At 40.7% G+C, this 15,283-nt stretch overlaps 1 protein-coding gene across 4 annotated transcripts; it reads left to right on the forward strand.

Moving 5' to 3' along the window:
• The first annotated feature begins 918 nt into the window (after positions 1-918).
• Positions 919-15,153, forward strand: arih2 (ariadne homolog 2 (Drosophila)). Of its 4 annotated transcripts, none has more exons than XM_056422123.1 (15): positions 919-1,022; positions 5,916-6,413; positions 7,005-7,072; positions 7,484-7,556; positions 8,286-8,427; positions 9,047-9,168; positions 9,610-9,719; positions 10,512-10,629; positions 10,837-10,887; positions 11,201-11,222; positions 11,588-11,739; positions 11,879-12,022; positions 12,538-12,606; positions 13,058-13,183; positions 13,583-15,153. In XM_056422123.1, the coding sequence occupies exons 2-15, from the start codon at positions 6,138-6,140 to the stop codon at positions 13,652-13,654; spliced, it is 1,545 nt and encodes a 514-aa protein (XP_056278098.1). In that variant the 5' UTR covers positions 919-1,022; positions 5,916-6,137; the 3' UTR covers positions 13,655-15,153. The 4 variants fall into 4 exon arrangements, with proteins under 4 accessions (XP_056278098.1, XP_056278100.1, XP_056278101.1 ...); XM_056422125.1 differs by having other exon boundaries at positions 5,921-6,413; XM_056422126.1 differs by having other exon boundaries at positions 6,100-6,413.
• The last annotated feature ends 130 nt before the right edge of the window (positions 15,154-15,283 follow it).

The raw sequence follows: 15,283 nt of genomic DNA on the forward strand, positions 1-15,283 counted from the left end.
TTTGCACTGCACATGTTTTGTTATAATAATGTCTAAACTTCAAAAATATTCAGATGTTAAAGTTACTATGATAATTAAGTCGATGTACATGGGATGGAACAATGTTACAACAATGTAACAGTGTATGATAAAGGAACAGTGCAATACGTTTGAGTAAATTTGGGGATATGGGGACTGATGGTGATGTGATCATTTGAATATCAAACATAGCAATGCAGATCATTTAATTGGATTAATGATGATGATTTGTGTATTAATATGGAAACATTCCCTTCATCACATCATGCTGATGTGACACGTAGCCTACCAGAAGGGATGCGGACCCACCTTAAGGTCAACCTGTGCATGGTCTACTTGCTCCTGGTTAAACCAGCAAAAAAGTATCTATGATGTTTAAAATGTTTACTTTAATACTGAACTTCAAACCCCAAAAATAAAGACTGCAAGAGGAGGAATGCCTATGCAACACATTAAGTGTGTGTACTTAAAGAAGTGTGTCATTTCATGTAGATAGATACATGTTTTTTTTGGTGCAAAATACACACAACGATAAAGAACAAAAGCGTGGAGACATTATGGGAAGGATAGTTTTTTTTCTCTGATTCATGGCATATGCATACAATACACAGGAATATAAGAATATTCAAAACAGTAATCCTTCCATCAGCTGAAGATAAATCCAAGTTGTTGTAAGGTTATTGCTATTAAATGAATCTCTGGAATTCCTGTAATAGAGCCTGTTGTTGTTTATTTGTAATATGTTGCTTCATTATTGTAAAGTTGCAGCTGACTTAGTAATGGCAGCACGAATGCATAAATTGATATTGCTGCATGTCGTAGATCGTAGAAGAGAGAGAGAGGATGTAGACACAGGAAACGCGGAAGTGACGTGTTTGATAAGTACCTCTAACTGTCGATCTTCCGCTGACTAGCCAAGCGGACAGAAAGTTGCTACGATTACCCCAACACACAAAAAACACTCCTGGTTGTCAACGCAGACAGAGACGGCGCTTCTCAGAGAGGTAAACACCACCACCCTTGACCTGCGGGATTAAACACAACGGTTGTGTAAATTTGTGGATTTGGTCCCGAGCTCCAGAGGGCCTTGTTTACATCTCAATCCCCGGGTTAGAGTGGGTGAGAGGCTGCGGCACAGCGGGAGACAACGATAAGTGGGGTGGCTAACGGGGCTAGCTCTTATGTTGGACATTTTAGAGACGCAACAAATTAATGTTTTTCAAAAGCTTGGGGTAGTTTGCTCTGCGAGTTACCCACCAGTTTGACTCGTGCGACTCGCGGGTTGGGCATGCCGTGTCTCCGCTGCTGAATATAACGTTTACTGCCGGTACGCTAGCCAGGAAGCTAATCCGGCTAACGGTAAACTGGTCAGCCGATTTGTGTATTTGAATTAGCGTTAACCCCTGGTCCTCGTTGTGTCTACGTCGTCACCGAAATCGTACCACCATGCCGATGTCCAGCAACAACCATGCCGGGGTGTTTTTGTTATTATTTATTTGTTTACGTTGCTTAATCTGTCCCCCGTCCTCTTACTCCCCATCCCCCAAAACGGGCTATCAGACTCGGTGCTGCTGAGTCGCCGTGAAACATTAGCAAGATGTGTGTCACCCAGTTGGCGGCCTATTTTTAGCCTGGAACGGGCGGAATGTCGCTGGCCTGGCACCGGGGCCGGCTAACCTTGTTTTAGATCCTGCTGGATATTTTTTGCGATGTCACATTGGATTGACGGTGCCGGCAAACTGCTCTGCTCCGGTGTCTCTCGACCATCCTGGATGCAAATCACAGGTCGAAATGAACCGATAGTGGTATTAACGTTTGTGTTATCTTTAGGGTATATGTTAACTGTTACTTTCCTTTCAAAGTCAATTAGACTCATTGTGTCGACACGTTTTCGCAAGGAGAAACCCCGCTATCATCCACATTTATGAAAAAAAGCACAATAGAACAGTGATACCACTGTGGAAGGGGACCACCATCCTGACAAAGACACATTAAGGGCATGTCACTAGTGCTGTACTAGCAACGCAAGATACATGTAATGGATTGTGATTAGTAATGTTGGAGTGGAACAAGGAAATACATATCATCCAATCTGCATTAAATATGTGCAATCCAATCTCAAGTTGCCACTGTGATTTTAGTACTTTAGTCACTCATACTTAATATGTATGTTTACTCTGTAACTTTGCTTGCTGCTGCTACAAACAAATCCCCCCCTGGGGAGATATATATATATAACTGACATATTCAATTATTTCAGAAGCTGAGCTGTGTAAAATGAGCATATTGTGCCTCATGTTCTTGGGCTCTATAAAAGACAATCCGCAAAAATAATTAGACGACAATTGTAGACAAAGTACATGTGTGTACTACCCCCTGTCACCATTCATAATATCAATCAGGTCTTGCTTTGCATTGCAAGAATCTTTAACTCAATTGAGATGGGCTTTCCTGTCCTGCTGTGTCCAATATTACTTACCGGTTGGTCATATAATTAACTACTGTTGAGGTGTTCTGTTTTCCTCATCCCTAAATCCAAAGCATCTTCAGCTAATCCTCTAAATCAGGGATTCCCAAAGTGTGGTGCGCGCACCCCTTGGGGTGCGCGAGCTGTCTCGAGGGGGTGCGCGAGAGGAAAAATGTAATGGTGGTCAATGGTGTAATAATTAATATTAAACATTCTCAGGGCTCTCAAGTGTCACGCATTGAGCGTGAGACTCACGCATTTCGGTCTTAACTCACGCACTCCCGCCACACAACGTATTTCTCACGCTGAAAAAAACTCTTGGCTATTTAATGTTTGAATGCAGGGGTGCTCAATACGTCCGCAGAGCTCCGACGCCGGTCTGCGCGCGCATCGGGACGGAGCAAAGAAAAAGTCACTCGCAAGGTGTGGGGGATAGGGGGTGCGTGAACCCGGTCGTGTTGTAGAAGGGGGTGCGTGGCTTAAAAAGTTTGGGAACCGCTGCTCTAAATCATGTCTTAAGGCTTAACCCATGCCGTGTGCCCTACACATGTTTATCAGATATACAGTGCATCTAAAAAATAAATGCAGAATATATGAGCAAGAGCTGATTTTAAAGTCTTGTTGATGTCCAAAACTAGAAACAAAAGTGGAGTAGCAGAAAGAGATGCACCCAGACAATAAAAGAGGATTGTTTGGAAGGAAGTAGGGAGTAGGATTGTAAAGGTTCATAGCATTAAAGAGCAGTGAGTCAAATGGTGAGTAGAGTAGATGTAGCTGATATCTGATCAACTGTGCAGGCAGAATATTTTATTTTCCTTTTTGAGTAGTTATTCAAACTGTGTCAATACTTTGAGAGCACCTTAAAGCAGTCATCAAATTCCTTGTTTGTGCACACATACATGGCCAACTAAGCAGATTTGGATATGACAATCTGTAAGAACAGCTCAAGTGCTTTGTAGAAAAGCCATGTGACGAAAAGCACAGGCAAACGTTTAGCAACACCTGTCTGGTAACGTACTAGCTTGTATTGGCCTGCGACAGAATATGTTATGCAAGAAATGATGTGTAAGAAGAGTCCAGTTTAAAAAGGCTGCAACAAATGCTACAGTATGGTATGGTTGATTTTCTTTTCTTAGAAAGCTACGGGCAAATAGGACAAATGTTGTCACCCACCACAGAGTGACTGATGAAGTTGTCTTCATTAATAGACATGTATTATTTGTGGAAAATTAGAGACGGTTCAGACTTTAGTCCAAAATCAACACTTACTCTGTACTTTATAGGCACCCTGCTTAATCTGTCCGAAGGCTCCATTTAGGGGAGTTGCTTGCCGACTGCACTATTTTAAAATGGGTTGAGTTTGCTCTGTGAGCTCGATTGACCCAACATTTATTTTCAGAAATTAGTACCCAAAGTATTCGGTTGATATTGTCATTAGACTCTCCAAAGTATGTAAAACACCACCTCTGTTGTTCTGTGTGGCGTTGTCAATATTATATAATTTCCATACATGTGCCACATGGACAATTGAATATTACCAACTAGTAACCTACCTTTCAGACAGTGTTAAAAAGTAATGCGTCTCCCAAAGTCTACCGCCTTTTGTGCTCCAAAAACATGTTTATTGGAGTCAGAAGGAGGCACTCCACAGTACTCTAAGGCACTCAACATTTTTAATTGCGTAGAAATGCCCATTTATTATATCAATATGAGATATTAAGAAAACACAGCACAGCGTGATTTTGAACTTTGCACATGACCCAAAGAAGTAGTTATGGGATCACGACTTAATTCTATTGTGTAGTATGTTTGTGTAGAAACTCTTAGTTGGTAATGAAAGAAATACAACACTGATATTGTGTATACTGACCTTTTGGATAAAGCCACGTGTGTGCGAGGGAGAATAAAGTATCTGTGTTCAGGAAATCCAATTAATGTAGTGATAATGCAAAGCGTTGGGCTTCCTGTCAATGACAGAGCTTCTAACTGTTTGGAGAATGTGTGATTATTTAGAGATTCCTCTTACCAATGCACAACTTTTGAAAAGTTCGTAGACATCTGCAAAAATGGAAATGTTAAAAACACCCCGAGCAAATAAACCCTATATTGCCATTTGATTCTGATAATGGAAAGTGTTCACCTTGGTTATTAGTATAAATTAGGGCTGTCAATCGATTTAAAAAAATTAACTAATTAATCGCACATTTTGAAATTCATTAATCGCGATTAAAAGTTTTTTTTTCTTTCTTCTTTTTAAAGACAAAACTTCACACAGAGCTGTGTTTTCAAAGAGGCTCCTACCTATAAAGTGCCAGCGAGGTATTTAATATTGTGGATGATAAATTGTTTCTTCAGTGAAACATCCAGATTAGTAAAAAAATATATATATTTGAGACCCCATTGGTCCTGTCACCTTTAACATTGGACAACAGCAGAACCAGTGGCCTTGGTAAACTGACTGACATTCACATATGTCACGTTAACCCTCTGGAGGCTGGGCTCATGTTCTCCATTTTACAAAAAAATGTAAATTCACCTTTTAAAGGCGTTTGCATATGACACATGCCCATGTGTTATACATCAAACATTCCAGAACAATCTCAGCTCTATTCAATGAGGCACATTTGTCCTTGCGCCGTGTTCTCTGATTCTCTGACTGACAGGCTGCTAATGAGCCTCACCTGTGAGGTGGGAGGTCCTTTGTGATTTACTGAGTGTTCATTGGTTGTTTTTTTCGCAAAATGTTGACAGACAAACGGATTGACAAATCACTTTGAAGGTTTCGTGTGACGAGTTCTTTCCGCGCCGCGTCACCCGACACGTCGCCCCTCCGTTCCTCTGTGTATCAGAGGGGGAGACGGGAGGATGGAGGAGCAGGAGGAAACCCGACTGATTAATCCACGAGTTTAAACTGATTTCTGCTCCTTATTTTCACGGAGAAATAATTGTTTTAAAATGGAAACAGTGTTAAACCGCACTGCCGCGGTTTGACACTCAGAGGAGTGTAAAAACTTCAACGAACACCGGAAGTAAAAAAAGTTGCGTTAATTGTGTTAAAATATTTTAGTGCGTTAACGCGGCCAAATTAATAGCATAGATTAACGCGTTAATGCTGACAGCCCTAGTATAAATCCTACATGTTGTGTACACGTATGAAAATATGTTTTGAGAAGTTGGGGGACATTTTCAGACTTTTGTTTTTAATCAGCCCTTTCACTTCCTACTTGACATATTTAGATTATGAATTACATTTTTTTATTACGTTAACGTACACAAAAATAAGCTATAATCAACAACTTTGATCATTTACATGTTTTTTTCTTCCCACTTTTTCCTTTGTTCCTCTACTTCTTTCTTTTTCTTGTTCTCTTATTTATTTATTAATTCCTTTTTTTCCCTTTCCTTCTATTCGGCCTGTTCCCCTGTTAAGATCAGCCTGTGACCAGCTTTCCAAATGAGTGACGGGGAGTGTGACTTCTTCTGCTTCTTTCGCTGCTGCTGAGCGTGCCTCAGGCCGACAGGAAGGCAGGGTGTCACTTTGCGGTGCCAGGGAGACAGCGAGGTGTCTCTTCAAACAACCCACTTTCACCAATTGAACCACTTGGATCCGACAGGTAGGCAGGCCGTCCGGGTGGTCGATTCAATCGACTGGATGTCTGTGGACATGAACAGCCAGGCGTCGGACAGCAACGAGGAAGACTTTGGGGTGAACTCTGAAGAGGAGGAAGATGAGGACGACGATGAAGGAGAGGAGGAGGAGGAGGATCAGGGCGACATCTCAACCTACTATGAGGGGGTAGCCAGTGATGTGGAGCAACAAAGCGCTGACTCCTTTGACCCGGAGGAGTACTTGTTCACCTGTCTGACCTACAAAGAGAGTCAGAGGGTGTTGATAGAGGAGGTTAACACTGTGGCCGCTGCACTGAAGGTGAGTTTGTCTTTAGTTGTGTTGCATGATGCACTCTCATAACTCAAGTTGAACAGTGGCTGAGTTCAATTTAGCTGCTTCACTTTTAGGGTGTCTGCTGGCTCACTGTCTAACTGTCACGAGGCACATGGATATAGCAGAACCCTCATTAATGTTATCAACAACACTGCTTCCCCTACCACGTCAAGTCAAAATGTCTGCTGTGAAAAGGCATATTTGTGTCTGCATGCCGTTTTGCAGTAATGCTTAACTTCATCGCACATGTCAACTGGATAACACATCAAGTCATAAGCAGGCAGGTCAGTCCCTGACCTCCAGTGTATCCAGTTTTCTAGGCTGCCAATTAATCGACACAAACGTGGGGTTAATGGAGTCAATGCAGCTTTTGGTTTTGAAACCATCTTCTCTACAGAATACATTTTTGTCTTTGTTTTATTGATTTTTTTAATCTTACAACAATATTGCAGTCCAAATTCGGTTCAGAATTATGAATGGTTTCCTTCTCGTTTATTATACATTGTCGTGACAGCCAAGTCACTCGTGTGTCACTGAAGCAACATTCACAGCGATCTTTGTCTTGTTCTCTCTTAGGTTTTACCGGCAGTTGCAAAACTGATCCTGGTGCATTTGCACTGGCGGATTACACAAATACTGGACAGGTATGTCTCTTCTGCTGCCCCTCGCCTTCATTTTCATTTTTGCAGTCTTTTTTTTCATCTCCCCTTTAAGCTACTTTATTTCAGCCCCCCCCCCCCCCCCTCCCACAAACACGCTTTTTTCATTATTTCTTTTTCTCAATTCCTTCATGGCGCTTACTTTTTCTCTTGTACCTCTTCCTACTCGCTCTCTTTACTTATTTCTTTATTCAGTTTATTTTGTTTGTATAGCCCATTCTCACAAATTATAAATTTGCCTCAGAGTGCTTTACAATCTGGACATATAAACATCCCTGTCCCATTTCCCTCATTTCCTTTCTTTCTCTACCTCACTATTTGCACAGCATTTCGATATTTTTCCGTCTCATCTTTGTATGACCCATTGTTCTATCATTGTCCACCCCCACCTCCCAGATTTAAGTCCAACTCGTCGCTGCTGTTGTCAGACGCTCTGGTCCAGCCCAGCAGCACCTGCAGATTAGTCACTGTAAGTGCAATAAAAAATGACTTACTCACTCATGGACTTGAGCACACAGCTTTCATGCTTTGTTCATACTTTTGTATTTCGATGTGTGTATATTTGTATATATATATAAATCTTTTTACATCCTTCATATATTGTGACCCAGCTAAGAATGACTATAAAACTGTTTATTGGTTTCCAGCATGGTTCTTGTGGCCTTTGTGTTCACACAAGTACAAAGTAACAGGCCACTGGTAAATATTCTGTTACACCTAAAATAAGGAAATATAATCCATTACAATGTTGTTCACTTTGAATAAATTAGTAGTTTGAACCTAGAATCAATATTACGTTGTTTCACCACTAATTAATTAAGTAATTATAAGGACATATTGTCATCTGGTTGCATCAGATAATCCAGTAGTAGCGAAACAATCCCTTGAATTCACGTGTTGATTGAGAAATAATCATTAGAAATAAAGGATTTCAGTAAAGGCTAACTTAAAAATATGTTTTTTAAGACAACTGGTAACTTGAGATGGCAATATAGCATCATTTGTTTTTAATAGTCTTGTCAAGCAGTTGATTTATTTTCTACTTATGCTTACAGCAAAATTCAGATCATGGTTTGGTGTTTTAGCAAACAAATATGTTTTTTCTGGTTTATTTGAATTTTTACGAGTATCAGGGGTTTGTGTGTGGCTCTCCAGTGCAGTCATGGGACGTTATATGTTCATGGTTTCTCTGTTTCAGGCTCCTCAGTCCCTCCAATGTGGCGTGTGTCTACAGATTGTGCGGAGAGACTCCCTGCTGGCGCTGCCCTGCCAGCACTCTTTCTGCAAAGGATGCTGGGAGCAGCACTGCACTGTCCTGGTCAAAGATGGCCTGGGAGTGGGTGAGCAGAAAGTGTGTGGGTGGGTGTGCGTGTGTGAGTTTGTGCATTTGTGTAGTCGTCAAAGCTTATATTAGAGTGGGTGAGTGGAGCTTTTGTGAGCTCCCAAATGTTTGTTTGTGCATATGTAGGCCTGTTCTTGTTTATGTGTTGGTGTGTGTGTTTTTGTTTTTGTTGTTTGTGTCTTGGTCCGTCCAGTCTCATCACAGTTTCAACTTCTGATCCTTTTGTATGCTTATACCGGCCTATGCTTTTTTGCCCGACCAGCAGGGTTTGCAGTCTGGTATTTAGTTTAACAAGGAAAGCTTTTTCAATCACTTAAGCCGTGTCCTCATGTACGCAGTGGATTCAAGACCATTCATTTGTATTTTAATGCATTTTAAATGCAACATTTTAAGTTTTTTCACAAGCCATGTGACCTGTTTAGCTGGTAACCCTGAGATTTTTATAATGTCTGGACATTTTTTTGCAATCTTAGAAGTTTTTTCAGTAATGGAAATGAACAAATGGGACCAACCTTAGACACGACTTGGCAAAGCAAGATATTACCAGTCCTCACAGCACAAATGACCCTGTGTGCGCGTGTGTGTGTGTGTGTGAATTATTTTGTGTGTGTGTTCAGGTATCTCATGTATGGCTCAGGACTGTTCCCTGCAGATGCCAGAAGACTTTGTCCTGCCGTTGCTGCCAGGAGAGGAGCTGAAGGACAAATACAGACGCTACCTCTTCAGAGACTATGTCGAGGTGTGTGTGTCTGCGTGCTAATCTGTTTGCTCAGATGCTGCGCCACGGTCTGCATTTACAGCAAATGAGACATTAGAGGCATGTGGAAATACATGCCTCTAAGGTCTCATGTGTGATATTTATCAAATTAGATATTGGGATTTTCGCAAAGGAGCAGTCACTCACATTTGAAACATTTCCAGTTTTGTGACAGGTTTTTAGTTAACTGACTGAGATTTCTGCTTCCAGTTTATGTGAATTGTAATTTTTCTGATAATGACATTTATCAAAATGACATACAACCAGAAACAATGTCCCTGGTGCTCTGTAAATCCACAGAACACATTGTTCTCCCCAACTTCTGGTTTAGGGTGAAGAAGAAGTGTCTCATGATTGTCATTGTCGTGGTGCAGCTGTTAATTTTGTGAATTATTACTAACGCTTTTTCTCTTTCTCAATCAGAGTCACTTCCAATTGCAGTTATGTCCCGGTGCCGACTGTCCCATTGTCATCAAGGTGGAAGAGCCCCGGGCGCGCAGGGTGCAGTGTAGCCGCTGCAGGGAAGTCTTCTGGTAGGACACACATGTACACACAGAACGAGCATGCGGATTTCTTCTTTAACAAAGCAATAGTTAAACGTAATACAACTGTAGTTGGTCAGATTTCTTTGCTTGCCAGTTGTATTTATTTATTTATCTCACAGGGTCTGAATTAAATTTTTTATCCTCCTAGGCAGCTTCCTTTTTTGGGGTTTATCTATTAACATTTTTAACTGGTCCAAGAATAAGAATACATTCTTGAGAGAAAAACTGATTTAACAAGAGTTGAATGTAAGCATTTGACAGATGGCCACAGAGCGGACGGTGTATTGAAGGATAAATGTTCCACCCGTTATGTCCAAACGGTGTTGATGGTGAACGAAGTTGGCTGAAGCGATACATTTCTCAGTGCTTGCTACGTCGAATCAGAGCTCCTACTGCATAATCTATTGCTGTTCCTATATCCATTATCGCCTTGGTAGTTCTTCCTTGCCTACTAACTACTTCAGCTTGTACTTCTTGTTAGCCAACATCGCACCATGCACTTGATGCTGCTCAAAGATTGAACTTTGTACTATAAAAACTATCAAACGGGGAAAATGACATTCCTAAATATGAATGCTGAGAAAGTTTCGGACTGTGTTGCAAACTGTGCTGCATTTTCCCCTGAATTAAATTAAATGCTTATTGCCCTCAAAGTTTCCTTTTCATTGAAGCTTTGTAAATATCTGTGTGGTTTGACTATCACTCCGAAATTCTATGATTTCTGAATCAATCCAGAATTGTCTTGAGCGCTGTATTTGTGTGTCTCTTTCTCCATCTCAGTTTTAAATGCCGTCAGCTGTACCACGCACCCACGGACTGTGCAACAATCCGGAGATGGCTGACAAAATGTGCAGATGACTCGGAGACGGCCAACTACATCAGCGCACACACTAAAGATGTAAGATGAATCTGTACATGTACACGCGCATACACATGCACATACAACAGCATTGGTGTATCAACATGCATACGTAGGGACATGATCGGGTTTTGACAAAAGACGGTTTAAAAACAAATATAAATGCATTTTGCTTTTTATCTGCAATACAGTGCTGTAACCTATCCCTTAATCTAGATCATATTTGTATGTGTATTTCTCCTCTAGTGTCCTAAGTGCAATATTTGCATTGAGAAGAACGGGGGGTGCAATCACATGGTGAGTCAAAGATGGAAATCTCCCTTTCTCGTAAAACAGGAAATGCTCAAAATATAATCCAAGTTTGAGAGCTGAAGTTCTTAATTTCAGTGTAGTTTGACACGTGGCTAGATCTCTCCTCGTCGAATGTTACCTGGAATGTGCTTATTTTATCATACAGTTTTTAAACTGCATGTATGACGATGCATTCGTTTTCAATTGAGCGCTAAACGGTTTTGTATGAAAACGTTTGATCAGATTAAGTAACGTGACCGAACGTGGTTGTTTCGTCTCGTTTCTGGTTCACTAATCTGACTTTCTGTGTTTGTTATAGCAATGCTCCAAGTGCAAACACGGTAAGTAGTTTGCCTAATAGTTTCACACCTCCAGTAAGATCCCGTGACCTCTGACCTCTTTCCATCCACCCAGTGGCACGATGCGCCACACAAAAAGAAGCCAGCAAACGGAAATTCTTAGTGAAAAGTTGTCCTTCGACCAAAAGTCTTATTTATCTGTGCATTTTTATCTATTCTTGCTAAGCGCGGCCATTCTTAAGGGAGCATATAATTAGTAGATTATATATTGATACATATATATCCTCCTAAATGCCGCACACTCCCCTTTTTTTTTTTAAAAAGAGCTGTGATACAAAAGTGTCACACAATTCCCACTACGTTACATAGTGGGGAATCCAAAACTTTGTGTTTTTGTGTCCTGAAAGACTTCTGCTGGATGTGTCTTGGTGACTGGAAGACTCACGGCAGTGAATACTACGAGTGCAGCCGCTACAAAGAAAACCCTGATATCGTCAACCAGAGCCAGCAGGCTCAGGCCAGAGAGGCCCTCAAGAAGTACCTCTTCTACTTTGAGAGGGTGAGTTAAAAAAAAAAAATGTACACCCATTTATATTTAGCAAAACAAAATGTAAACTGTTATTCAGAGCAAAAATGCATAATGGTTAAGAAAGAATTTTTTTTGTTTTTTGTTGTTGTTGATATCTTTACCCCTCCAGTGGGAGAATCACAACAAGTCTCTACAGTTGGAGGTTCAGACTTACCAGAGGATTCAGGAGAAGATTCAGGAGAGAGTGATGAACAACCTGGGAACCTGGATCGACTGGCAGTACCTGCATAACGCGTCAAGGCTACTGGCTAAGGTACTTGCAGACTGAAGTGTTTGTGTGTGCTAAATGCAGATGTAGTATGTTGGTGAGGTTAGGGTAATTTTGTTTTAGGATTTAGTCAGGAAACTGAATACAGTAAGTTTGTTTCATTAAAAAAATATATAGATATAAACTCCTGTTAAATTTCTCTCCTTGGAAGTGAGTTACTCAGCAATGAGATGACTAACTTCTAGCTGCAACTCACACTTATGGCAAAGTGTTACAATGTTACTCAGACATCAGCACTCTTTCAAGGAATTTGGATCACTGGGATGAAAATGTATGTTTATCAACCTTGTCACACTTGGTTCATGTTATGAAATTTTCTGGGGGAAACTAGAGAACATTGAGTGTGTGTCTTGTGTGTCTGTCCTGTGTGTCATGACTTACAGTATGACTCCCATTCTTCTGAGGTTCAATGTGCTCTAGTCGGTGGAAGACCTTGTTGATACATTGCCTTTTCTTATTTTGACCCAGTCTGACATTTTCCAAACTTATTTTGTTTCCAGTGTCGCTACACACTGCAGTATACGTACCCGTATGCCTATTACATGGAGTCCGGCCCACGCAAGAAACTGGTGAGAAACAAATGCCTCTTGACGCATGCCCATTATTGCAGAACACATATTGTAGAACAATGTCGGAGCCCTATTGGCCCACTGTAATGTCCACTTGTACTCAAGGATGAACTGACAATTTCACACAAATTTCTCAAATTAACTAGAAAATGCATTTCCTGCTGAAAATGCATTGGAATGCTAACATCTGAAAGCTTGAAGCTGAACAATGAAAACTAAATTGCTGAAAATGTTTGAAAATAGCTGAAATATGAAATGAATAACTGAAAATGTCTGAAATTAGCTGAAATATATATATTTTTTAAAAGCTGAACATAGTTGAAAATAGCTTAAACATCTGAACATATCAGATATCCAAATGCCTTTGGATTTGACAGAGAACCATAATGCTGATCCTAGAGGACTACAACTACAATGCATGTAATCGTACTTTCTCTGTCCTACCTTGCAGTTTGAGTACCAGCAGGCCCAGCTGGAGGCGGAGATAGAGAACCTGTCGTGGAAGGTGGAGAGGGCCGACAGCTACGAGAGGGGAATGGTGGGAGTCGAGGGGGAGCTCACCGCCAGTGACAGAGGGGTAAGAGCTACTGGATGTGTTGTCTGAATTAATTTTTTGTTGGATAAAGATGCGTCTTTGGTGATCCTGACTTTTCATCTCGCACCATCATCGGTTCAAACATTTCATTTGCCCAATATTTTGGGTTATGATATAATGGTTGCAAAACTTCTGATGTTCACATTAGCCTGAGCTGCATTTGTGTGTCACGTGCTAATTAGGTAAACATGGTAAATATTGAACCAGTTCCTTATCAGTATGCAAACCTCGTCAATGGCACCTTGAAATTAGGATTTCGCTCATTCGGCTGTTAACTCAGTTTAGACTTAGTTTTTGTTTGTTTTTTTGTACGGATTTAAGAAAAGAGCAAAGGAAACACTTCTGACTTGTCTTGTCTGTTTTTTGTTGTTCTTTTTACAGGATCTGGAGAATCAGATGCACATTGCTGAGAAGAAGCGACGCACGCTGCTGAACGGTTTCCAAGACACCTGAAGCTGCATTGCGACTTCAAAGCACCAGCATCTCCATCCCGCCTTCCTTACTTTCTTCCTTGCCTCCGATCTTTGCTTCCTTCAATGACCATGCAGTCATACCGACCCCTCCTTTTTGCTCCCACACTGGTTCATTCGCTCTTTTCTTTCCGACTTTCCCTCCTATTGCTCCCGTAATGCTGCAGGGTCACAGAATGGCACGATTGTATCTCCCTTTCTTCCTCTCATGCTCATGACACAGCACATTTACATGTTTTGGCTCCACAAGCGTCACATTACAGCTTTTCAGATCTGATCATGAAGGTCACATTTGAAGGTCTTGCCATGTGTTTGAAAACTGTTTGAATGCTTTAATTCCACATTAAGCATTTGGACACTGACACAAGCAGCTCAAAATAACATGTTGTGTGCTGAAAGAGTCAGAGCAGTTGTATTATATCTTGTGGCGCTGGAAAATTCATTAGAGAAAGATGAAATGATCGAGAAGCTTTTGTTTTTCAGGAAGATGTTGTGGATGGAGTACATTTATTTAAGGAGACTGCTGATTGTGTATATGTATTTGGTGGTTTCAAGTTGACCATAATGAATAAGGGGTACTTGCTGGCAGTTGTACCTGTAGTACTTATTGGATTGGCCAGAACCATATAGACGAACAGGCCAGAACACATTTAAAGTTGTGTTCCCCGAGCATATTTACATTTTAGTTACCTCTCCTAAGCTGCAAAAGTTTAATTGATATGAATAAAAAAAAAATTGCAAAGATGATTGAGTAGCTGTGGAAGCTTTTCATGGAGTGTGTGATACTTCAAAATAGAACGTGTCACTGCCTTCACTTTGTTTTGAAACTAACTACATAATCTTCCAGGATTTGTCATGGCAGGTTATGGAGACCTTTCATTGTGTTGATGTGTTTAAAATATATATATATATATATATATTATGCCATAAAAGTGTATATGGTGTGTTTACTGTGGAAAAATGGTGACTTCATAGTCCCACGTCCCACATACTCCTTTAAAATATTATACAGTATTTTCCTACGTATCATGCATGATCACGTAAACATAGTACAGAAAAATAAGGTGGATGTATTTAAAGTACAACTTTTATTTGATTTTTTTTCACAATAAACACACCTTCCACCTTTTGTTTGTTTTTACCTAACCTGAACTACTACTGTTGACAAATAGTTGCTAGTCATTTTTGTCCAAGTACAACAACTACTGAAATACCCGTTGTCTCTTTACATAATGATGTTGTTGCTTGATTGTGTTCAGCTAGTGTAGATCCAAACCAGCGTGAGCCGGACCTCCTCCATACACATCTAACATTTGCGCCTCCAGTGATCAGATGATGAACCCATGTGTAATCTCAGCCATTCATTCTCACACACACACACACACGCACCAACATTGACATCGCATTTTCACACACATACCATGCTCACATTGACACGCTCACGCTTAAACACTCCTGCAGAAAATAAACGGTAACAGTTGATTTGTCTCCTTCCCCCATCTTGTGCTCGCTTCTCTTTCTTTAGATTCATTCCCTCACTTTATTATTTTTTTTCTCTGCTTCTTTCTTACATTGTTCAGTTTTCTTCTGTAAATCGGCTGTTGATATAGAT

Source organism: Pseudoliparis swirei, chromosome 9 (assembly GCF_029220125.1).
Source record: "Pseudoliparis swirei isolate HS2019 ecotype Mariana Trench chromosome 9, NWPU_hadal_v1, whole genome shotgun sequence".
Taxonomy (NCBI): Eukaryota; Metazoa; Chordata; class Actinopteri; order Perciformes; family Liparidae; genus Pseudoliparis; species Pseudoliparis swirei.

What these genes read in the sequence shown, in the direction of transcription:
- arih2 (XM_056422123.1), top strand. Translation starts at nt 6,138, where the DNA reads ATGTCTGTGGACATGAACAGCCAGGCGTCGGACAGCAACGAGGAAGAC. An exon ending in ACCTCTTCTACTTTGAGAGG is followed by an intron (nt 11,740 to 11,878) that starts GTGAGTTAAAAA and finishes TTACCCCTCCAG; the next exon opens with TGGGAGAATCACAACAAGTC. An exon ending in CCGGCCCACGCAAGAAACTG is followed by an intron (nt 12,607 to 13,057) that starts GTGAGAAACAAA and finishes CCTACCTTGCAG; the next exon opens with TTTGAGTACCAGCAGGCCCA.